Genomic DNA, 25580 nt, shown 5'->3' on the forward strand with positions numbered 1-25580 from the left:
ACGGAGGCACCGCGGTCTCTACTGTCCATTGTAGCCTGACCTTTAGTGAAGCCTGCTGACGACAGGTCGGGTTACGGCTAAGGAGAGAGTGACACCATTCTTCTAATAGGCCTTCAGCTTCATCTAGGCTCAGTACTCATCCCTGGTCTCCTTCATTCACTCACACAGCACAGGCAGGGCCTTCTATTCACCGAGGCACCATTTAATACAGGCGAAACCTAAGCCAGTCATGGTAGAGCCGTGTTGGGTGACCAGGCTGATCTGTGGATGTTTGTGCTTGTGTGGATGAGTAGGAGAGGTCTTAATCCGCCCCGATTAGGGCGACACGACGCACATCTCCTGAAGTTTGTAAAGCCATTTAAAAACTTAGCGAGTTTTTTTTGTTGTTTTTTTTAACTTAAAACAAAACTGGGTAAGACATATGCTGTGAATGAATTAACGGCTCAGGAGTAAAGCTTCAAATAGTTTTACCTCATCCAGGTCTTTTAAAGGTATCAGTACAATCAAAGTCTAAAATTAAGCGAATTAAGACATTTGACATGCCATTTTTTGATACTACTTCCATATCCATAATTAAAAAGGAGGTTCAATAAACAGCCCTATGTACAAGATCATATGTAATTATCTATGTGTTTGAGCCAGTGTACCGTTTGGTGTGGTTGAAGCTGAGAAGATAAATACATAACTACAATATAACTGACTCCTTGACCAGACAGCAACACTAACGTCATAATGACGCAGTGGACAGGACAAGAATGTAGCACGAATAAAACATTTCACCCTGGATACAAACATTCTGTCCGGGCGTCATCATTCAATCATGGAAAATGTCTTTAAGAGTTCACACCGCGCAGCGTTGCACAGGCGGAAACATATTATTCTAAAGTCTTGCCAATCAAATGCTTTGGATGGAAACGAGAGACGCAGCGAGGGTGGGAAAGTTTAATAAAATTCGGAGTGCAGGGGAACATCCACACTGCCGTACCAGTCATGACAGACGTGGTCCATGCTGCTGAAATGCGGCGCCGGGCATTTGAGTTTGGAAAACAAACACGGCTATTATTGACGTGCCAAATTTGTGTATTTATGTATAAGGGAATAATCACTCTTTCATTGCTTTCTTTTCCGTAATACAAATTTGAGGCTAAATTATAGTTACGGGTCCGTGGAGGAAAGCGTGTTAATCGTGTAGAGCGTATTATTACTCTGGAAGTAGCAGAGAGACGAGGTTTTCCTGCCTGCTGGGAAACCAATAGGCACTGCCACCCCGAGACATGAACATTACCCAGAACCCAGTGTGAAATATGTTATTCTATAGTAAGGTTGTTGTTTTTTTAGCGTCGCCAATCTAATGGTTAAAATTACTTCTTTTATTGAGTTCATGGACTGTCAAAAACCTATTCAGATTTGGATATTTGAAGGCATGCAGTTAAATCCAGTAATGCTCCTGTTACTGAATAAAGTGTTTAAACCGTATTGGGCAGTTTGTCTTATTTTGGGAAAAGGTTACCTTATGGCAATTATTCATCCTCGGTTATGAGCTTGATTCCAACGAGATTGACCAAAGTGAAACATATAATGATGATCAAAAACCTGTGTGTTAACAAGGCACTCGTGTCAGTAGGTTCCCTATATCGTCCATGAGGAGTTGCCTAAATTATAAACCGTTTCGAAAGAAATGAACACAGAGGTTAAAGATGCATGAACATGGAGTCGTGGTGGCGGAGGCACAGGACACAGGCCTGATTTTACCATCGATATTATCTCTGAAAACAGTTTAGACGGCGCTAATCACATTAATTGCTTTAAACATGTTTAGTTTTCCTCTCTGAAACCTCCGACTAAGGTAAACCGTCAGATCGCCACACCAGTGGAGCGGCACTGGCAGCGTGGAGGGATTTGAGCCCTGCTTGACACCCTCTCACTCTTGAGTAGGGGAGGGGGTGGGGTGTTCAGTGGCTCGGTAAACATTTGGGATGACAGCGAGGTCTTGACATGGCTGAAGGGGGCGAGAGCGGGTTGAAAAGGTGGACAGGCAGCTGATCACAACAGACAGATTATGGGCCCAGCATGCAGGCTCGTGGAGTTGCGGCGGGCCTGAGGCCTTCATGGGAAATGACTCCTGACTGGCAGGGAAAAGGCCAAACAGTTTTGGGGCTAAAAGGCAGCAGTGTGCGGCTCTCTCCTCAGATGCAGCGGCTCATTAGCAACCTGCAGGAGCTGTGGAAGATGGAAACAAACCAGCCGTTATGGAGGGGTGTCGGAAGGAAATATGGCCGCTGACATGCAGGGCAGCAATCTGATTAAACACGTTAATGAATGGCATATGAAGAGAAATGGAGAAAGAGAGGGGTAGAATCAGAGGTATGGTAGAGGTTTTTCATTTTGGGAAAGAAATATCCTACTACGGTCCTTGCAGCCAAGGTCATCACCTAAAGGAGTCATTGTTATCCTCAAGAATAAGCACCAGGATTGTTGTTATCTTACAGTCAAGCTTCTCTGGGCTTTAGATGCTTTAACACTAAAATATCTCTCTGGCCCCGGGGAGTAATTGTATATCAGGCCACTGACTAATAATGGGGCAATGGAATTCAACTGTTTGGCTGCTTAAAAGCATGACATTTACTATTACTCACATTCAGAGGAAGAAAAAAGGTTCTCAGTGCCTAAAAGCCTCCACCAATTATCCGCTATGATTAGTTTTACCTATTACATCCAGGCTCCTTTACAGCCAAGCCTGACAGAAATGATGAAGGGCAAAGAGTATGAGTGGCAAAAGAAAACACTGCCAAATAAAACATGTTAGAACGTGCCAATACTCAAAAACAGCCCGTATAACTTTATAAGTTTGAAAAAAGGGGTTTGGGGGAATGAGTTGGTTTATCACAAGGTGTCTTTCTCCGCCCTGACCAACGAGGAAAACCACCAACACTTCAGGATCTGTTCGGAGGGGAGGCGGTGGAGCAGAGTGCCCCGGCTGCGGATAGGAGGAACATGTGCGTTTAATCTTCCTGCTTGCAAATGCCCTGTGGCAACCACAGCAAAGAGCAGAAAAACGTAAATGGATGAAATTATATCCATATGATTCAACGAGACAGTTAAGGAGAGGCAGGTTTCTCATGCGCTTTGTCAGGATACAAAATTAAACACAGCCTGGCTAAAACATTCACATTACATAGTTTACACATATCATTTCCACTGTGGAGCGGGACCCTTTTAGCAGCCAGCCTCAACTGTGGCAAATAGGCCTTTAATTTGAATCATTTATCTTTCCTTTCTGTATTTTTCTTAGGGCAGGAGATATAAATTCATATACATTTGCTTCATTTTACCATGAATAATTTTCTTTTCCCCGCCTCCTGCACTTTGCCTGATTTTTGTGAGGCCTTGATTTATGAATGGTGAGATATTAGTACACACAGCCAATGGAGAGTGTTGTCCAGATGTGCATGAACCAGCCAGCCGAGCAAGAGCCGATAAATTGGTGGGAGGAAGTAGTCATGTAAATGACTAAAGAAATTGTTCTCAACAGCCATTTTGCACTCATGCCCGAATAGTTTGGGGGCCAGATTAAAAACTATGTGGATGGCACAACAGGAAGCGTTCGTATGATGACTAAATGAGGCTGCTCACATAATAAGCCTGCCCAGCTGTTTTGTTCCTCTCACAGAGTGTTTTCTGGAGATTGAGGAGGAAGTGCAGTGATGGATCTGAACCCCTGTTCCTGCGGTGGAGGCCTGGCAGAGTGTGAGCCTGGCTGCACAACAACATGGTGAGGCTTCATGGAAGCACTTAACCTGCTGTGATTCAGAGGCCTTCATTCAAATGTCTACCAGCTCTGCAGTCCTGCATCAGATTAGAGAGCTAAGATGTGATTTCCTCTCAAGCCGGGCAGCCTGGGGTTTACCGGTTCACTAGGTTGAGGGGGAAAAAAAGGAAAACAGGGTCACGTTCTCAAAGAGATGAAGCAGATTGACATGAGAAAGGATATGTCTCGTGTGTTAGCTATCATGCAGCGTCGCTACAGAACAAAGAATGGCTCAGTTCCAGCAACAGAGTCCTCTGCCCCAACATATTACATTTTCCTTCTGGTCAAAGACTGAGGGTGTCAAGAAATAATTTTTACACAGACCTACTTTACTTTCAACTGTATGAACACGGGTCAACTGTACGGCTCCCTGTGACTCAACTTCTAAGAAACATGGATACGATCAGAAACGTGATCCAATATCAATGCTTCTAAGTGAGAGAGGACATAACTACAGCAGCAGATCGCACAATGGGTGCTTTTATCTGACACGCTGCTGGCTTCATCTTTCTGACAACCAAAGGAATATTTTTTTGGCATTTGCACATACTGTAGGTCTCCATAATAGCTCTACTCAAACTTGACAAGACTATAGTGTTAACAAGATATTTGGCCCCTGGTACATGACATGGAGTGAAAAAGACTGAAATTACTTCACAGATCAATTTCATGAATTATTAAGCAAGACATTTAGAAAGCTGTTGAACTGATTTTTGTGTATGTATGTATGTACATAAAACATTTAGAAAAACCGGACAAAATAAATAGCAATACAAAAAAAATAAGCTTAATATTGTGAGTAGTAATTGGGGACTTGGCTTATGATTAAGAAAAATACGTAAGAAGCCCGCAGGAGAACATGAAGTGTGCCTGAAGCCACACTTAATAATTGATTTCTGAGGCGTTCTGGGCAAAGTAAAATAGCTTAATTCATTGTTAACTAGAAAAAGCATTTCCTGCAGAAAATGCGTTGGAATCAAAAAGCTGAAACTTCTAGCTGAAATATTTGAAAAAAATAGCGGAATAGATGAATATATAAATAAATAGCAAATAATTACTGAAAATATATAAAAGGCAAAATACCTGCTGAAAAGTGTTACAGTTCAAAAGCATTTAACTGAACTGTTGAAAATTCCTGTCGTTTAAATGTATAATTGGAAAAGTTGAAAGGAAAACTGCATCATCTAAATCAGGGGTGTCAAATGTACGGCCCGGCCCGCCAGGGTGTCCAGTGCGACAGAAGAAAAAAAAGTTGGCAAAGCTCGGATTCGAACCACTGATCCTCTGTTCATGCATGTGCAGGTGCACACCCGTTCACGTGCGCGGCCGTTCACGTACCTGCAGCCTGCAGATAGACACAGACCAACTACCTGCTGCTGGAGACGGATTTGCTCTCACATTCAGTCGGATTTCAGCACATCTGAATCTGTTGGATTCCTATCGACTGCAGTTTACGACAGAAGACAAGATTTCCCACATTTTGAGCTATAAATTATGCCCAAAGAGTATACGGTTTGGAGTAGAGGGCAAGTTTAAATTTTTTATTTTTTTTTAACAAAATCCTCACGTCGCTCTCCACTCTAAGTATGACGTCACCCGCTCTGAGAAGCCCAATACACACCAATAATAAAGGCAGAAAAGGTGCGGAAAAAACATAAAACGAAAACGCAGACAGTTAAAACAATATAAAAGATATCAAAAAAGCTGAGTAATACAGTAATAGCTGAACTTTTAGTCAACATTTTAAAGGTAAAATGGTGTATCTAGCTGAAGGTATGACAGAGCCTTTACCTTTTGAAGTTGAAAGCGAATTTGAAGATGTTCTTCATTGGAAGCCATTCATTTTTATTTTAATAAAAAACTGAATAATTTTAATATTTGAAAAAAAATAAAGAATGTAAAAGCGTAGAATAATAGCTAAACGTTTTGTCAACATTTGAAATTGTAAATATTGTCTCAAGCTCAACGTATGAAGAACCTGTAAACGTTTGAAGTTGAAGATGATTTGAAGATTTCCCCATTGGGTCCCATTATAAAAAAAAAAATCATAAAAAGCTTAATAATTCATAAATTTGAAAAGTCGGGTATATGAAAGGTCGTAGCCATCGTGTCCTTAAGTAGCTGAATATTTGAATAATTGAAATTTTTTCTGTAGCTGAAAATATGAAGGAGCTTAAAAGGTCCAAAATACGGATGGAATAAATAGAAGAAGAATAAAAAGTTTAATAAAGATTTGATGAACAATAGTTGGAATGCTTCAAGCAGTCCAACTAATTAGCTTGGTTAAACTGGAGCTGAGACAACTATGTTATCGTCTAACACACACACGGTGGAACCGAAAGTGATGCAATACGCTTACCGTCAGAGGAGGAGGAGACGCTGTCACATTATGAAAGGCACAGTGCAATGATCAGCATCACAACGTTAAATTTAACAAATTCAGCAGCAAGGTGTCTTTTAGAACGCTTCAATTCAATTCAGTTCATTTTGGAAAGCCCAAATTACAAATTTGCCTCGGAGGGCTTTAGAATCTGATCTGTACACTGTAAACATACGACATCCCTGACCTCACATCAGATCAGGAAAAACTCAAGAAAAAACAGAAGAAAACCTTTCACGAGGAAAAAAAGAAGTCTCCCTGGATGGGACACAAGCAATAGATGTCATGTGTACAGAATTAACAACGGTATTGCACATTAAATGAATATGAGAGAAATGATTTATATAGTTACGAATTATTATATATAATACTAATGCTCGCTCCACAGCACGTCAGTGACGCCTGCGGGTTGCCGAGTTTTAAAGAATACACCTGTACTTCATAGAAGTAGAAGTTTGAGGTACTTGTACTTTGGTTTTTTACTTTCATACTACTTCATACTTCTACTGCACCGCAATTCTGAGGGAAAACATATGTTTTACTCGTCTGCATGTGTTTGAATATCTTTGCTGATGAAACTCATTGATTTTAATTAAGATACACCTTGAATACTAATAAAGTATTAGTATATTTTACTTTTAACATTTAACATTAAACATTAATTAAATGTTTTAATATGTATTTTTGTGGGAAACCTGATCACCAGGAGACCAGGGGCACCTGTAGCTTAGTAGTTAGCATCTGGTTCTCGTTGCTGTTCCTACGGAGTATAGAGCAAAAAAAAGTCGCTTTGGATAAAAGCGTCAGCTAAATGTAATGTAAAGAGAAAAGATTAGGACTACTTATTTTTTTAGGGAAACCTGATCACCAGGAGGAAACCCAGGGGCCACTATCGCTCAGTGGTTAGGAGAACCAGGAGAACCCAAACAGGATTGGGAAAAACAATTTGTTTGTGGGAAACCTGATCACCAGGAGAAATTCAAAAGGATTGGGGAAAACACATTTGTTGTGGGAAACCTGATCACCAGGAGAAATTCAAAAGGATTGGGGAAAACACATTTGTTGTGGGAAACCTGATCACCAGGAGAAATTCAAAAGGATTGGGGAAAACCCATTTGTTGTGGGAAACCTGATCACCAGGAAAAAATAAAAAAGGATTGGGGAAAACACATTTGTTGTGGGAAACCTGATCACCAGGAAAAATTCAAAAGGATTGGCGAAAAAACACATTTGTTGTGGAAAACCCGATCATCAGGAGAAATTCAAAAGGATTGGGGAAAACACATTTGTTGTAGGAAACCTGATCACCAAGAGAAATCCAAAAGGATTGGGGAAAACACATTTTTTTTGTGGGAAACCCGATCACCAGGCGAAATCCAAAAGGATTGGGGAAAACACATTTGTTGTGGGAAACCTGATCACCAGGAGAAATTCAAAAGGATTGTGGAAAACACATTTTTTGTGGGAATCCTGATCACCATGAGAAATCCAAAAGGATTAGGACTACTAATTTTTGTTGCGGGAAACTTGATCATCAGGCGGCGACGAGTCTTTGTCATCTTTGTCGTCAGCGGGGTGGTAGAAGAAGCCCAGTTCGCCGCTGGGGAATCGAAACGCGTACCACCCGGTGTAAGCACCGTGTAAGGCTTGTACGCCGTCTGCGCCGTGCCTCTCACTGCATCGCTGTGGGTCGATGGCGGAAGTGGGGAAGATGCTGGAGGAGTCCTCACCTTCAGAGAGGGTGTCCAAGTCATCAGGGTCAGCGGCTTGTGAGTCGTCTGCGCTGCCCCACTCTGTGCATATCGATTCGTCGGTGGTGGAAGTAGGGAACGTGCTGGAGGAGTCCTCACCCTCAGAGAGGTCGTACAACTCATCAGCGTCAGCGGATTGTGCGTCGTCTGCGCCGTCCCACTGTGTGCGTACCCATTGGTCGGTGGTGGAAGTGGGGAAGGTGCTGGAGAAGTCCTCACCCTCAGGGAGGTCGTCCAAGTCAGCAGCGTCAGCGGCTTGTGCGTCGTCTGCGCTGTCCCACTCTGTGCGTACCCATTGGTCGGTGGTGGAAGTGGGGATGATGCTGGAGAAGTCCTCACCCTTAGGGAGGTCGTCCAAGTCATCAGCGCCAGCGGCTTGTGCGTCGTCTGCGCCGTCCCACTTTGTGCGTCCCCATTGGTCGGTGGCGGAAGGGTCGATGGTGCTGGAGAAGTCCTCACCCTCAGGGAGGTCGTCCAAGTCATCAGCGTCAGCGGCTTGTGCGTGGTCTGCGCCGTCCCACTCTGGGTTGGAGGAGTCCAGACCTTCAAAGAGGTCATCTAAGACATGAGCGGCTTGCACGTCGTCTGTGCTGCCCCACTCTGTGCATACCCATTGGTCAGTGGCGGAAGTGAGGATGGTGCTGAATGAGTCCTCACCCTCAGAAAAGTTTTCGGCGTCTGGGCCAGCACGGACTGGGCCGGCACGGTCTGGGCCAGTGGTGCCGAAGTACTGGAAAATATTTCTAAAAAAACCTGTCTCTGTTTGGGACTCCTGGAACTTCCTTTTCATCTTTTCTAGCTCAAATTCTCTTCCTTGCATCTTCCTGCCGAAAATTCCTAGACTCTCCTTTTTCATTTTCAAACAAATGTTTTCTAACGTCCGTAGTTCAATCGCCACAAGTTCAAGATGCTCCAACATTGTTCTTACTTCAGTTTCAGAAATCTCAAAACCTCTTTTGCACTTATCCAAGTCGCTTAACTTCTCCAGCAGACTTCTGAGATACACACCAGCCATGACTAAAACTTGTAAAAAGAAATTGTGAAAAAGAAAAGTGACAAAAAGTCTGCAGTAGACTACCTTCTAAAGGTTGGACTCGAAAAACAAAAACAGTCTGCTTCAAATATAGTCCTTCTTTTTATAGACTTTGGATCAAAGCCACTTAGCAACGTAATCTCGCGAGATTTCAGGTAATGTGTTTTTAATTCTTCTCGCGAGATCTCGTACCTCAGTAGGCCGACCCAGAGCCATGATGAGATCAGCTCACTAGGAGCTTCTTTGCGTCTCCGGTAGGTTTACTTAATTTTAACCAGACTTTGTTAATTTGATTTGTTTCTTGCTCTAAACACAGTTGTATTGCAACTGTAGCTAAACAGTTTATCCTTTATTCACATATTATTAAGATAGTAGTACTTTATACAGATCGCTAGCTGCTAATGCTAGCTATAGACTCTCGCTATTGATCGGTTAACTTTAAACTGTAGCGCAGGTAATCCCGTTACAATGCGCAGGTAATCCTGTTACAACGCGGCGGTGATATAGTTACAATGTGCAGGTAATCTATTTACAATGCGCCGGTAATCTCGTTACATTGCTCCAGTAGCCCGTTACAAGCGCCTCGTGAGTCTGTGGACCAATCAGAGGCTTTGTTTATGACTCGTTGACCAATCACAGGCCTTCTTCCGGCCTGAGGGGCGGGTGTGTGTGTGTGCGTGTGCGTGCGTGTGCGTGTGCGTGTGTGAACGCGTGTGTAAACGTGTTTCAGTATGTGTGTCTGTACGTGATTCAGTTTGTGTGTTTCAGTGCGTGTCTGTGCACATGTCCACTGTTCCTTTGTGTTAAAAATATGAAAAGCCATTCATGTACACTGTGAAATCATCTGTCATGAAATACTGTTAAGGATGTCTTTTAATGCCATAGTGAGTAATAACAATCAATGCTCTAAATCTATTTTCAGATGCCTCGTGGAGGTGGTTACCGTTGGTCTATTGCTGCGAAGAAGAGGCTCCTTGACTTCAAGCTTGTGCCAATAACGCCTCATTCTCCTGGTCCTGTTTCTTTGGGTATGTAGCATCTGCTTTCCTTAATTGCTGTCTGTGCAATCTCTGTACATGTTTTTTTAGCATGACTGTGGAATGTCAACAATATTTATGACAAAATGGATTATAAAATAAGATAATCCTTTATTAGTCCCTCTGTGGGGAAATTACAGGATTACAGTAGCACTGCTCACAAGTAATAAGTAATAAGATAAGAGAAACCAATAATATAAATAAACTATAGAATAGTAATAACAGATTATTTTTTTTAGCAGTAACAAAGAAGAATATTAAGTTAAATTTACAGATCGAATTAGAATATGCAGATGTTGTATTATGTTCATAATGTTTATTTTATTTTCCATGCCATTCCATAATAGCTCTTGGAACAGGACGTTGTCATCGAGTGATCCCATGGCCAATTTCCATCTTCACCAGGAAGCAACACAAGTTGGTTATTCCTGATTAGTCTCCAAGCAAGAAGGTATATTTGTTGTGACAAATTATCATGAAAGTAGTGGATTAGTGGTGGATTAAACATTACCATATGCATGTCTTCGGGGTCCAGATCAAACCTTCAGTTTGGGTTTTTCAAAACTTTATGGTAGGAGTGGGACCATTTTGATCCCAAAAATCAGGATTAAACTGATCCCAGCAGGAGGGTGGACTTATGGTGGCTATCAGTAATAAAACAAGCTAACTAAAAGTGGTTAGTTAAATAATAAAACATTTATATCATGCATTTTACAGTATTTATATTTATTCATCAATTTCACTTATTCACTAATTTATTCTTGATCTCAGCCCTGTAATCGAGGGAGAAGGTCAATCACATGGGGAGCCAGAAGGCCAACAGGAGCCCCAGAGAGAGGCTCAAAGCACATAAAGAAAGATGACGCCTATAAGGTACTTTTGCAAAAAGAGACTGAAAGGGCAGAAGTACAAGTCCATCTAGCAGAAGAACAGCTTATTCTTGCCGGTTCAATTCAATGAATCTTTGTTGAAAGCCTGTTTGAAGCATCCATAATGTATTTGTGAGTAAAGTATGTATTTATTTGTTGCAGGTCTCAGATGAGCAGACTGCCTGTTTCCAAGAAATGGACAATGGAGGGAGATGTTTATATTGTTTGTTTGCTGTTCCGATCAGTCCTATTTTCTGTTTAAATAAAGCATATTGGCGTGACCCCGTGCGGCTGAAGCCACACGTAATTAGAGTGCAATACAAAGCTCCCAGTGCCACAGCCATTAGAACCAATCAAGGCATAAATTATAAACCCATTCACGAAATCCGAACCCGCCATGAAAAAGACAGACTGGGGGTTACGCAATGAAAATCCTAAACATGATCTGTGTTCCGAGCCGGCGCCTGGACTGATGTTACTGGCAGTCAATGCAGGATCCTGTTTGACGGGCCCATGAGCTACGGCGTCCTCTGACACCCGGGCTTCAATCTGTCCAGCACCTTTCACTCACACCTGCCTCTATTCTCACACTCGCTTTCTCCCTCTGTCTCTCTCTCTCTCTGCTCTCTGTTAACCCTTCTGCCAATAAGCTCCTCTTGCTGCAGCCCCACAATGGAGTGTTATGTAGCTTAACGTGCTGCATGACTCATATCTTTGCTATTGAGGGACGATAGACACCAATTCAGCAGCAGCCAGTAATGACAATAATGTTATGTTTAATTGGTCCAATTCATCTGTATTTTGTTAGACTATTAGACAAATACTGTACAGTCCAATGCGATGATTGGGCTGTGATCTGAAGTGATATTTTTATTGGATCATCACCCGTATCTAGCATTTTTTTCAGACTCACTCTGTCTAGAATTTGATCTATTCCTTTCAGTGGTAAAAATAGGTTTAAAGCTGCATTGTGCACGTTTGCAAACTGTTTGCTCTGAATCACAAGAAAGTAAAGAGCTCTTTATTTAGTGTATTGGCCAAACAAGAAGAAAGTGTGCTACTCACTCAATATGCAACATGTTTCGTGACTGCATTTGGTTTTGGTCTATTGACGCTGCTGGCCATGGAGAAATTGGCATCTTCGGACATTGCCACAGGTTTGGAAAGATGACATAACTCTCATTATGACAACAGGTCATGTTTTAAAAAGAAATCCAGAAAACCAAAGTGTATTGCCAGTAGCTAACTTCCAACAATGTAGTAGGGTGCTCTTTTAATAAATGTGTATTCTTGCTGTGATCAAAGAATATTTATTGCTAATATACACAATTCAATATGAAATTAAATGCAAACTGGGATACTTTTCTCTGTTGCATTGACATTTTGTGATTTCAGAAGATGCAGCGTTTGTCTTTTTCCAATCGTGCCTATCGGCGTAACATTCGTGTGTGACAACCTGACAAAATAAATACCACGGTTGAAGTCACAAGACGTGTAACTTAGAGACTTGTTAGGTAAAGAAATGAAAGCCCTTCTCCCTTTTTTTGGCAAACCATCCATTGTCCACACAAGGCAAGAGTTGACACAGCTGTCCAAAGACCTACTGTAGCATACACTAGGCGACTCTATAACTCTGACGTGACAACAAATAAACACTGCAGAAGCCCAGCGAGCTGCCAAGCCAAATACCTTGAGGCCAGAAGCACTATAGTGTTCAGACAGAAAACATGCCAGCGAAATTAAACAATAGGTCAACATGGCAATGTGATCAACACTGGAATAGGAACTCAAGCAGGGTGCCGGGGAAGAGAGTGCCTTTATGCAACCCTCTGGAGGGCGAGCAGACCACTTCTTCTGGGCAATTTTTTTTTTTAAAAAGCAGCTGCGAAAGAAATGTGGTGCAACGGTGCCCCTTAGATTAGATTCGTTCTCCCAGCATGCCAAGGTTGTGTTCTTTTCTGCCTTTTCAGGATCCAGTTTCCAGTTATGTGGACATGGCTGATGGCAATATATCAGAATGTGCTGGATATTCAATGTGTCGACTCAAATCATACCACAGGCGTTGTCAGCGAGCACATGACCATTCATTCACATTTCAATAAATCAATTCACCACATTTCAGTGTATGCTTCTCTATTCCTATTCAATTATTCAGTCCACACTAACACGCTTGTGCCCACTGTCCTATAGGAAAACACATTTATTTGAGCACACAACCACTGCCCATTCCTGTGCAATTACGATGGACTCGAGCTACCCGCCAACGGCGAAAATCCTGAGGTCCCACTATTCACTGATATCCGAAGGTAAAACTTTTCATTGGATGTTTCCTTCAAATGTCGGACATATGTTTATGCTAGCCGTAATATGAGTCCCAGCCTGGTACTAAGACACAATTTGCCAGTTAAGAATGCAGCACATTACAATATAGCGTTTTCACCAGATAATAATATGCATTTCCTAGCTGCACTTTTAAGTCATGCATGACCTGATGTAAATCTCTTGGCGTTCTTTCAGAATAAAATTGGCATACTGGTGATACCCGTGTATTGTTGGTTTTGCCCCCGACACAGACGCAGTGCGCTCTAAAGGACAGCTGCTACGTGACACGCTAAGAAAGAGCGACGTTATGAGAAACTGGAAGAACAGAGGAAAAAAACTAAAGGATACGCTCTGACTTAAAGTCTTCTTACTTCTACTGTAATTCTGCCCGAATAACTGAACCAATCTGGTTCTAAACCCTGCATAAACCTTTTTACATCGATGTTAAACCAATTCCAAAGCTGAACTGACTGAATGTGAAACAGATGTTTTTAGTGGTGAACAGAAAGCACGAGAGCTTCTTTCTGGAGACAGTTAGGAGATCATTGGAGTGTAAACCTCTATGGGGGAGAGGTAAATCCCAACTTAAATGTCAGGCTTTGTAGTGCCAGCTCCTCTGGGTCACCCAATCATAAAATAGGGTTATGAGGAATCAGATCACTCTGTGTTTCGTGTCCTTATATGTCCCCCTGCAAAAGATTTAAGGTCCTATTTTTCAGTTGTTTTCTCTCGTTATCAATCATTTCAGTCAATGTGGCGTTGGTGAAGACTCACTGTTTTGATGTAAATGCCATTTAGCGCCACAATCCAACCCTCAATATGCTTTTTGGATCACTCCATTTGGATCTCTCGTCACTGTCCCTCTCTGGTGGGCATTTGAAAACTCACTGAAGGTCTCCACAGCGTAAACACTCACAGGTCTCAGCTCGGAAAGTTGGGTCAACTCGTAACTAACACTTGAGTTATGTGTGCAACGGCTGTGCAAATGATTCAGAAACGCTCTCAAGTCCGCATTCAGTGCATACCAAATCACTTGTCGTGCATAACGCCTTGTGATGAATTCTGGGCAAAAATGGAGGGTTTTTTTAAGATGACATCAGTGGAGCTGAATTGCCTGTCTGGCTCCGTTTCTTCCAGCCTTCACTTCTTTTCTCAAACATTCAAATTAAACCCGGCATACTAACCACAGAACACCGCAGCGCATAATTTAAATTTGACACCCTAAATGTAAACACGTCTTTCGCTACATCATTTATCCATACTTCTCCTCGTGTTTATTTTGCACGGTAGCAACTCATATATATTAGCTGCAGGTCTAGCCTTGTCTGGTGCGGTGCGGTGTGGGTCTGGCTGGGTGGAGGGATACTGTCGTCTTGGGTTGTGGTGTAGCCCTGAGGCCGAAGTGGTCCCGTTGTGTATAAATGTTCTTCTTGTTTGTTTGTTTGGTAGGCGATGTGAAGGCGGCCAGGGCGAGATGTTGCTCTGGACTCCGCTCCATGCACACACTGACAAGTCAGCAAAAAACTAAAGCAAACATATGGATGCTTCAAGAGATTTACCTTTGTTTAACACACACACACATACACACACACACACACACACACACACACACACACACACACACACACACACACACACACACACACACACACACACACACACACACACACACACACACACACCCCTAACCAGTTGTTTACAGAGTGGCTGCTGTGGCACAATTTGTGCCTGGACAAAAAAACAAGGCCAGTGTGTAAATGTGAGGAATGAGAGAGGATGGAAACCTCAAAGGAGAAAGGACCGGTTATGTCTTTGCCTCGTAAAATGTCACAAATATACTTAGGCTATAATTATCTGTTTGACAGTTAAGCACACCAGCACAATGCACATGATCCGTGACGGCATACACCAACACAAAAAAGCACTACTATTCAGCACTAATAGGGACAACTTTAAAGGTCATTATACGGGATTCAGAGCATTAACATAGCATTAAGCAACTATTTGCAAGTGGAGAGTAATGTCTACCTAAGCATAGGAAGAAAGTGTTGTTATCCTAGCTTCTCTCTTCTTTGTTTACATGGCCGGCACGTGAGTGTGTGTGCCCAACTGGGTCGCTCATTGGCGCCGCTCAGCACTGTTACAGCCACTAGCGCCATATTGTAGCCACGAGCGCTATAGTGTAGCTATCGTGTAGCGCTCACCCTCCTGTTCCACCTCAGGTAACAACTGTTAACAGCTGCACGCTCAGCAGATATTCTCTTCAATTTCTAAAAAGGGTCATGACAAGGCGATCCCCCCCCCCCCGGCTCTTCTCCATCCATCCTCCCTCTGAATGAACCGGGTTTGCGTCCCTGCAGCAGCCCCCTGAACATGACGGAAAGCCCTGAACACCCACCCCCAGCTTCTTCTATCTGATGTATTAGTAAACTGATCTGGCTCAGTAGAGAGGTTAAACTGATTACGATTTTGGATGGGACACAATTATGACACAATCTCTGTGCAGCGTGTAACCAGCCCCGGCCCTGGGTCTTCAGGTTTCCGATACCAGAGCGTGATTAAATGTTCAGGAAATGGGGAAACTCAAAATATTGCATTCCAGACAAATGCAATTAAAGTGTATCACATGTAGTAAATCCTGCATGCTTTGATACCTGGTTAGGAGGGTGAGGGCAAGTTAGCTCAAGAGCTTTTAAAGCTTGATTTTATTGAAGCAGTGTGCAATATTTTCAAGAAATGCTCCACTGCTTATATTGTGCATGTCATACTAAAATGATGTGCTAAATTTTTAAAAGTCACAATCACACAGGCAAAAAAAAGATTTCCTATGCGTCCTCACCTGTCCATAATGCATGTGCATTAGTATCTTCCTTTAGCTCAACCTGAAAGTTGGTATCTTGATCACAGCTAAATGTACTTTTCTAAAAGTTAACATCATAACAAATGTTGGTGTAGCAAATGGTGATTCATGATTATAATCAAGTTGCATAACCTCTGCAGCAGCTGTTGCTGACCTGCAGTTTTGACATGCCAACTTGTGACGCTTTTTGGCACAGGTTAGCGTGTCTTGAGCAATACGTTACTATGCAAAGAATGAACATACTTAAACATTTTTGTACTTACAGGAAATCCGAATTTTGTCACATTCCTAAAAACCTGTTGTCATGCTGATCGACGGAGAGAGAGAGAGAGAGAGAGAGAGAGAGAGAGAGAGAGAGAGAGAGAGAGAGAGAGAGAGAGAGAGAGAGAGAGAGAGAGAGAAAATAAACTGAAACTTTAACACTGAGTTAAAAATGTTAAACTTTTGAGGTTTGAAATCAAATAAACAATTAAGCTTTAACAAAACTAGCACGGTCCTAAATTCAGATCTAAATGAAAGATAGTGGGAGTGAAAAAGAGGAGTGCTGGACTACATTACTGCAAAAGATTGACTGGAAAACTTTTTCCCGGCCTGACAAGAAGTTGGCCTGGCTCACTCGACAAGGAAAACAAGCAAGATCCATCCATCCAGGGCTTTCATTCGTCTGCCAAAACATCAGTCGCAGAGCCCCTCCGCCAGCAGTTTCATCATACCAATATCACATATGGACAGTGTTGTGTTACTGTTAGCATGACGAGCGACTGCCAGGCGGCACAGCGGACCTGACAGGAAGACGGAGGAGAACCACAGGATGGGGTTATGGGTTTGTAGAAATAAATTAAGACTATCTAGCTACCTGATGAACTCATTTGCCTGGGGAGTGACTGACAAAGTTAATTTTGGAAATGATTTAACGCAGAGCAGAGGCACGGGACCTTCTGATAAAAAAAAAGTGCCAGAAGTTGATCTCCGCCAGGTCTTTATTCGGACCTGATTAGCTCTTTGCATTCGTGCCAATTTAACAGACTTCAGGAGCTCTGTTTCCAAAGCGTGCAGTTACTCCCGACATGCTGAATCAATGCTTTTTCTCGCCTATTGACCTTGATTACTTTTAATGAGCCATAGACAGACCTCTCCTCTCACAGTACACTGGAGTGAATATGTCAGTGTACCGCCTGAGGAACTAATTATCCTGGCTCAGCCACGCTGTTTTGTGTTGGTACATTTGGTTTACATGTATGCCTGAGTTCCTCATGTCAGTTTAAATGTTTGCGTTTCGTTTCTTTCGGACGCGCAATTCGGGACATTTCCCATGTTTTAGATCAACTGAGGAATGACATTGTACTTTAAAGAATGAGAAAAAAAACATGTTGCAGAGATGCTTATTATATTTGTATGTATGAGCCTCTTTAAGGATGCACTTTCAATACATTTTCACTCCAGGTAGTTTTGGGCTTCGCTGGTTCAGAAGCTCGACTCTGAGATTGTGGCCTCTAAGTTGTCCGGACAGGCCCGAGTGTCAGCGGCTCATACGGATACAAACACATTAATATCAACGTCACTCTCCACCCGCACCCAGTGCCCAGACGGCTCCAGTTTCACGTGGCATTCAGAGGAAAAGTCGGGTCATGTGCTGAACCTCAGTTTTAATTAGCTAATGGCACTCCCTGTTTCATCTCCTGGGTTGAGCTGATTGCTCACAAAAGACTCCATTTACCCTGAAAACACACGCCATCTTGGCACTGACCCGCGCTCTATGGCTCAACGTCTGCTGCCGATGGATTTTGCCACTCTCCTCCAAAAAGCAGTCTAGTAAATCTAAATTTATATATATTTTCTGGTTTCACACCAGTGAAAAAAAAAGAGGGAATTCCATGATCCAAGCTTTTTTTTCTTCATTTTTTTCTCAGCGGGCCTTTGCGTCCAACTTTCCTTCAACAAGTGGTTTGAGTGTGTCAGTGAGTGTTTTGGTGTTTGTCTTTGTGCGCTCGCATGTGTATGTATGTGTGTATGTGTGTGTGTGTGTGTGTGTGTTTGGATAAGGTCCAATTAAGCAGCTAATGCTGGCTGTTTTTTATCATTGTGAAATGGGCGGCTGGCTTTCTGTCTCGCCTTTGACTCTAACATATGACTAACACTAAAGTATGTGAATCAACCCTTTTATGGAGGAATTTTCTTTTACTTTGAAAATAATTTGTCAATTACATCACATGGATGGTATGAACCCTGGGAGAAGAAACTAGGAACAAAAAAAAAGAGATACCACATTACTATGGGCATGCTGCAAAAATGTTCCCCTTTACTTAATAAGATTTCAAGCAAACCTAATAAGCACACCTTCTTAGGCAGGTGAAAAAATACAATTTTAAATGAAGCCATAATATTGTATTCAAGCCAAAACCGTCTTAACAGCACCACTACCATCATCTAGCGTGCATAATTCACCCTTAAACTGTGCTTGAAAAGACTGCATTTCTGAAAAGATTACTTTAAAATTGTGCATGTTAATACAGTAGCGTAACAAAACCACTGAATCATGTTTCATGCCCTGAATCCTTCATCCCACCATAACATATCCTAAGCACACTATTGCTTTAGTACCAAAGAGGCTTTGCCAAACTGACCAAAAGAAGTGCGCAGGGCCGTCGTCCTGCCTTGTAAACGCTCTGTCCTATCCACACAGACAGCCTTGTGGGTTAGGAGGATATTATTTGACCTTCAGAGCTCACAGACCAGTCTTCAGACACTTCAAATCCGCTGGGACGGCCTCTGACAAAGCAGAACAATATCAAAGTCTGGGACCATGTCAGGGCTACTCTTGCTGGATATATTTTTAATATTTATGCAGACACTTGAAAAAAAATGTAATAAACTGAAACAACAAGTGAATAAGGCATGAAACACAACAGGATATTGCAGAGAGATTATGTTGTTTCCTCTTCGACCATGTGTCCCGCAGTGCAGCCCAGGGCTAGCTGTAATTGCCGGGGAGAGGGAACCAAACATATTTTGTAAAAGGGAGCAGCATTTTTTAAAGAGCCACAAACTCAGTCATCTACACTAGGAAGGAACCGACTTTTTTTAATACAGAATTTCTTAAAATATGAACCAGGTACAGACTGTGACAGGCTCGAGCAGGGGTCCGGGGCGGACTTGTGATAATGACTTGTTCCTGCCAAGAACGCAGCATGGAGTAAATGCTGTGCAGCTGTATGAAGAAAAAGAGATACAGTATATATATTGAGAGAGGGAGGCCGAGAGAGAAAGAGGAGAGAAGTGTGTTATGTTTGGATGTGAGGAGAGCCCCATTTTCATGAGCGCCCGTCGGAATCTGCTGCTGGAAAGATAATAGAGGGATTAGCTCTGTTTTTTCTACAGCATTTAGTCCTAAAACAGAGTGTCTCTTCTGCTTCCTCTTTAAGAATTTCTCACATTCTTGGATGCCTTCGTCTATTGCATGAGCACAACAAACACAAGAGGCACCAGTGCTAGTGACTAGAAAGCACACAGGCCCAAACACCCAAAAATACAGCTTTGCATATATAGACGTCTGTCGCGGTCGGGACTAAGATGCAAGGAGAGGAAGCGGGGAAAAAAATTACGCCGCCGATGTGTAAGCATATTGAAAAGCACCCCCGGTTTCCTATAAGTATGTAGTACTTGCTGAAATCTGTATAGACTATATACAAAGACAAACACAGTTACAAATACACACAGAGAGTGTGTTTATTTTCTCAAGCCCTCTAAGTTTATCTGCTGAAGTCCCAGATCAACATACATTCAATCCCCGCTGATTTAATGTGTTGATTCAAGCTCGAAAACATTTGGCAATTCTGTTTATGCTCGGTTGAGACAGCTGGAGTGTTACAACCCAACGTACTGTACTCGGAATCAATACTTCCTATTGTGAAAGTCAATAGAAACAATATTCCTATATTCATATAACTGCATGGCTGTGAATACGTGCGTCTGTGTGTGTGTGTGTGCTTGAAATGAGGGTGATCAGGAGGTTAGGGTGTGTAGCAGCGTTTCAGAGTCCCTCATGTCGGCAGACAGAATCCAGTGGCTCCTCCACACTGAGCCGAATTGTTCCAGTGCTCACATATGGTAAACATCTCCAAAAACACACACATACACACATCTTCACCGTGACACATTCAAGCATACACCTACATTGTATGAACATACAAACATTCCCTCCGTGTCTATTTGCTGTGTGTCACCCAAATGTCCCGACAGCCCTCGGACTAAAGCCACACCCGCACAGCGCTACGAAGAGCAGCAGCGGCAAGGACAAGGGCAGAAAAAGAAGAAGAATGAGAGCCTTTAATACAACACACTCCGAAAGCATAATCAACAGCTGGGGAACGTGCAACGCAGCAAATTACTTCCAAATGTTTTGTTCACGCTGGGCCAAGGAAGCAGAACACTAATACCCTGGAGTGACGTAAAGCAGGGAGAACAGCAGCAACAGTTGAGTTTGTCTTTTTGGCTTCAATCTGCATTCAGCTCAGACGTGCACCAAGTATCACATTTCTTATCCAACTCCGAAGAAAACGGCCATAGAATACAACTTTTCTATGAACAGACCATCTCCTCAGCTAATTTTACGAGGCACTTTTACTTAAAAGAAGAAGAAGAAGAAAAATTCCAGTCCTTGTTTATTTTTCGAAGAATAAAAAGGCCCGGAGATAAAACAGGTGCTGTGGCAATATTGCAGTCTCAGCTTTTCAATAATTAGGATTTGGAGGGGTTCCTGAACTTGAAGAGGACCACTTCTGACAGGGGCTTTGGGTGAAGCCGTGAATTAAGCAAGACTAGTAAATGTTACCGACCATCCCTTTGTGGCTCCCTTCTCCAGACTACTACATTTCTCCTCATGTTTGGCTTGGATATGAAGCCAACTCACTTAATACTTGTGGGACAGCTAAACATTTAAAGCTCCCATTTAAAAGGATCAAGTGTGGGCATTGTTTGGTTATGTTAACCATATGTGTTGGCTTTTCATGATCTGAATCCAGTCTCAAAAAACAGAGTGCTCGTGAAAATAAACATGGCTTCGCCCTACACAAATTGTGGACTAATTGTGTATTTGGACTAAATTATTCTTACGGTTGGAGGGCTTTTTCCATTTGCTACGGGACGCGGGGGAGTGACAGCTTGACATTGATTAGTGTGTTGACTTGTGGAATTGGAGCCTTACCTGTAAAGAATACAACCACAAATCTATTTATACGGACGAGGTAGTGCTGCTCTTACAGCAGCTCATACTGTATCTTCACAGGGCAAAAAAAACCTGTTTTTACCTGTTCCACTAAAAAGTACAGGAATTACAATCATAACTGTTTCTCAACCAAAACAAAATAAAGGTTTCTGTTGAAAAGTAATCAGCAGTGAAGCAAGTCCAGTCTTGTTTTTGGACACAAAGGACTTGTATCTTGTTGAGGAAAAATCCTCTTGTGGGACTACATCACTTTGTGAAAGAAGTGCTTGTGTTTAATTCAAACAGAAAAACATTTTTAGCAGATGGTTGCAATTTTGGGACAAACTAGACTCATACCGAATCAATAATTACAACAAAATACTTTTCAAGAAGATGCAAAGATTAGTCAAAGTTAGACTGCTGAGGTGATTCACGATAATACTGGAAATGTTGTGGATACGAATGACCACAGGTGTCTGTTTTTTGGGGCCTGGCAAGTGTTGGCTGGATAATTTGACAGGATCATGATGACTCACCATACACTTGTTCGGCTTCTCTCCGGAGTGGACTCTCATGTGAATGAGCAGCTTGTAGCGGGCGTTGAAGGGTTTGTAGCGACGAATGCAGCCGGCCCAGAAACAGGTGAAGTCCTCACCTTTGCGCTGGTCAATGTGGACTTTCTCAATGTGCCTCACAAGCTCCTCCTGCTGCTCGTACGCAGCACTGCAGTCAATCCAGCGACACACCTGCTTATCAACCACCGCTCCTCCTCCTCCTTCTTCCCGCTCGGGGGCTGTGTGAGACCCGGGAGGGCCTCCAGAGGTCGGTTTGAGTCCCAGGGAAGAGGTTGGTGCGGTCTGTTGGCTCTGGTGGTGGAGCAGGCCCCCAGGACTGGGCCCCACGTATTGGTGCAGGTGGTAGGGCGGAGGCATCGCAGCGCGAGAGGGGTGGTGAGGTTGACGAAGGTGCCCGTTGCGCCCACTCAAGTGATGGTGATGATGATAGTGGTGCTGAAAGAGTTCGTCTTCGCTCGGAGAAAAATCATCCAGGGGCTCCTGCTTGAGGGCAGCCCCTGATCTTTGGCCCCCGTCAAGGAGAACCCCAACTTCTGTCCCCGATTGCAGCATCCCAGACATCAGGGCCCCACTCATCAGTAGCCCCAACCCGTCCGAGCCACCACCGCCGCCACCGCCGCCGCCTCCTCCTTCTCCTCCTCCTCCTCCTCCTCCAACACCTCCTGCGGCAGTTCCTCCAGCCCCACGCCCAGGCAGCATGGAGCCCCGCTCCTCACACAGCCCCTGGCCCTGCTCCGGCTCCACTGATGACACTGAAGATGAGGACGAGGAGGAGGAGGAAAGGGACAGCAGGCAGGTGGCAGGTGAGGATAGCTGACAGCTCTCCTGTAGCGTGGCCTGCTGGGGGCTGCCGTGAGGTGGGAGCCCCTGGGGGGCTTCCCGTGAGCAGGAGTTAGAGAGTGGCGATGTGGAAGAGGAGGAGGAAGAGGAGGAGAAGCCGGCACTGCTGGCGTGGTTGGGCGAGAGGTTCGTGCGGAAGCCGTTGACGCAGGCAACCATCGACATCTGGGAGGAGGAGCAGATGATGGCGGTGATGTTGATCTCCTCGGAGGAAGCGCCGGTCGCCAATGGGAAACCTGTGGTAGCAACGCTGCCAGCAGCGGAGGTGGATGGTGAGGCCAGGGACAGGCAGCGCCTCCTCAGACTGCTAGCACTGAGCAGCCGCGCTGAATGACGGGAGCCAGTCGGGGACAAAGCCAGCGGGGAGGAGCCATCTTCATTATTAAACGGTTGCACTGCGTTCCCTGACACAGCGCTAACTACACCGTTCCCTGTGCATACGCCACTACCGCTGTTGCTAACATGCGGCGCTCCAACTATATCGTCCCTTGGCATCCCCAAAACTTGGCCCGCCCTGCAGTTCTGAAACCCGGCCGGAGAAGTGCTATGGACCCCGGACGCTGAGTTGGAGATCTTGTAGCCCATTGAGCTCTCTTGTTTGATTGAGTAAGGGAGTGAGGAGCGAGTCCCATTGGCACCACCGCAGCCCAGGCTGGGTGAGGCCCCCGGCAGGGTCCTCTGGAAGGCAGAGGAGATTCTGTAAGGAGAAAAACACACAAAGAGGAATACGAGCGCTATTAGCTCACAGGCTGATGACAGATACTGGCCGGTTCATCCTTCCCACCGGCAGCACAGTCTGGGTTTAGCCTCTTGCTAACCCCTCCTCCTCCAATCATTCTCTCAGTTTACATAAAAATCCTATGGTCCTAAATGAGTCCCGCTGATTGAAACTATTTCAACCAAGTCTTTCGTACAGCATAAGGGACCTCATGGAAACAAACATTAACATTGAGTCGGATTCAGTGACTTAAGGTGATGTTGAACACTTGGTAGTATCCACTGCTGCTGCTGCTGATGATGATGATGATCCAGAATGTTTTCATGAATAAATGAAACCGGATCTCCTGGTAGTGAGAGGATATGAATGGGCATTTATGACTAAGAATAGAGGGAGGGGGAGGGATGGATGGCTGCTGAGACCGAGAGGCCACTGGCTAGTGTGTCCATCTGACAGGCTTTGATGACACAAAGGGGTTAAACCCAACCCAATATTGGGGATAAATAGGGAGTCACCTGTTTTGGTGGCATAATTGCGGCCTATGAAGGGTCACCGTTTACAATACTGTGTATTATGGTGGGAATCTTTGCCCCACTGAATGGGGAACCCAGGTCAGATTTCTCCATGCGTTGCTGTGATCTCCTACATAATCATTCCTGTCATTTGGCTCATTATGGATTTTGTCCAAAGCCCCTGAGTGATGTGAGAAGAGCTCTCTTTTCTCCGGGCTGTCTCATGAAGGTATCGTCTTTGTCCCTTCCCCTGAGCGCGATGGGGGGAAAAAATAGAGCTAACGCTAGCTCGGACTGGAGAAAGCCAGTGGCGGACTTTGTCATCATTGTTGTTAATAAAGACTTTGCCCCCCCCACACCCTCACACACACACCCCCCCCCCCCCCCCTTCTTTCTATTCAGGAGCACCATATCCTGTTTGGCTATAGTGAAAATATTGAGAGACCATATGAATGCAAGTAAATGGCCGTCCAGAAGCACTTTGATCGGATGACGAGGGAAAAGAAGGGACAAATCCCAAAACAGAGAACTTTACTTGAAATACTTTAACTGGACCAACGGTAGTCAAAGATTGCACACCGGGAGCATCGCATTAGTGAAACATAAATGTTGTACTTTGAACCCCATCGTGTGTTTTATGAGACAGGGTAAAGCTTTCCAGCTACATATGTGTACATCTGGTTCACAATAGCAAAGATAATAAAAAACACATTGTACCTGCATGTTTTTAGTAATATTACACCAAACAGGAAACACTCAAAACTGGAACAGGCACAACATTTGGATAAAGCGGCAATGATCGTCACAGTTTACCTGGTGTCCTGGTGAGGGCCGTCCTGCAGAATGAGGTCGGGTGTAGGTCTGTTGCTGTGGAGGCTCTGGGTATAAAGCCCCCCTAAGTGACCCCCCACCAGCAGTGGCAAGCTCTGCCCACATCGCATCAGGGTGCCCTCAGCGTCACCCAGCTCAGTGTCTAAATCCTTCTCTGAGCAGTAGGGAGCATTCGCTGAAAGAAGAGCAGAAGAAATATCACATAACTGGCTAGATCCTCAATTTGTGACCCAATATCACTGTTAAATAAAAAAGAATCCAAAATGGACTCAGTGATTACTGACAGCCCTGGAAGAATAATCACTTTATTGTAGGATCCATGCCACTAGTGACATGTTGAAATCCTATTAGATTATGCATATTCTCATGAGGAATAATTGTTGGCTGCCACAACTGTAGTATCTCGTGATATATGGAGCGCTCTTTGGCCAACTGATGACAGGAAGAATAACGTCTGAGAGATTTATTGCCAGATATTATTGCTGGAGTAATTGAGGAATTGGATTCCAAATGGCGATGCTTCAATTTTGCTAAAATAAACAAATTTAAATGGATGTGTCTGGACGATCCAGCGAGTAAGAGTGCAAGCAATGTATAAATAAAGAATTAAAATCATGTGCTGTCCCTTTGTATTTACAATCAGTTGTGCTAATTTTATTTAATTAATAATTTTGTAAAATGTATTGATTTAATTCATTTGTGAGTTGTACTTATTCAAAATATGTAATTCACGTGTGATGAAAGTGCTCAGTGATCTACTAGAAGTGCGATGTGAAAGGCAAATGGACCCGCTTTAGATTATTGATGAAGTTTTCATTCAAAATGCGTCATAAATGCACAA

General features: G+C 43.6%; 2 protein-coding genes and 1 long non-coding RNA gene across 6 annotated transcripts in view; 1 reads left to right on the forward strand and 2 right to left on the reverse strand.

The window, feature by feature from the left end:
* The window catches only part of LOC137794564 (zinc finger protein GLIS1), a 70799-nt gene that overhangs the window by 19684 nt on the left and 25535 nt on the right, over window positions 1–25580 (reverse strand). The window contains exons 2-4 of the mRNA XM_068591436.1: window positions 24722–24914; window positions 22525–23375; window positions 21800–22467 (exon numbers count right to left, since the gene is read on the reverse strand). Coding sequence (XP_068447537.1) covers window positions 21800–22467; window positions 22525–23375; window positions 24722–24914 — 1712 coding nt within the window. The remainder of the gene's footprint in view (window positions 1–21799; window positions 22468–22524; window positions 23376–24721; window positions 24915–25580) is intronic.
* On the reverse strand, window positions 1035–9024 carry LOC137794561 (dentin sialophosphoprotein-like). Of its 4 annotated transcripts, XM_068591430.1 has the most exons (3): window positions 7919–9024; window positions 3634–3914; window positions 1035–2220 (listed from the first exon to the last, which is right to left on the reverse strand). In XM_068591430.1, exons 1-2 carry the CDS (start codon window positions 8952–8954, stop codon window positions 3904–3906), a joined length of 1047 nt encoding a protein of 348 aa, XP_068447531.1. In that variant the 5' UTR covers window positions 8955–9024; the 3' UTR covers window positions 1035–2220; window positions 3634–3903. The 4 variants fall into 4 exon arrangements, with proteins under 4 accessions (XP_068447531.1, XP_068447529.1, XP_068447530.1 ...); XM_068591428.1 differs by lacking the exon at window positions 3634–3914 and having other exon boundaries at window positions 1037–2220; XM_068591429.1 differs by lacking the exon at window positions 1035–2220 and having other exon boundaries at window positions 3065–3914.
* Window positions 9178–12212, forward strand: LOC137794565 (uncharacterized). The gene is made up of 5 exons (XR_011078314.1): window positions 9178–9226; window positions 9895–10000; window positions 10357–10460; window positions 10781–10882; window positions 11041–12212. It is a non-coding gene; the product is annotated as an uncharacterized lncRNA (long non-coding RNA).

Source organism: Clinocottus analis, unplaced genomic scaffold, assembly GCF_023055335.1.
Source record: "Clinocottus analis isolate CAN_PGR_092001 unplaced genomic scaffold, fCliAna1.0.p SCAF_25, whole genome shotgun sequence".
NCBI classification, from domain to species: domain Eukaryota; kingdom Metazoa; phylum Chordata; class Actinopteri; order Perciformes; family Cottidae; genus Clinocottus; species Clinocottus analis.

Coding starts and splice junctions, on each gene's coding strand:
- LOC137794561 (XM_068591427.1), bottom strand. CDS start 8,954: ATGGCTGGTGTGTATCTCAGAAGTCTGCTGGAGAAGTTAAGCGACTTG.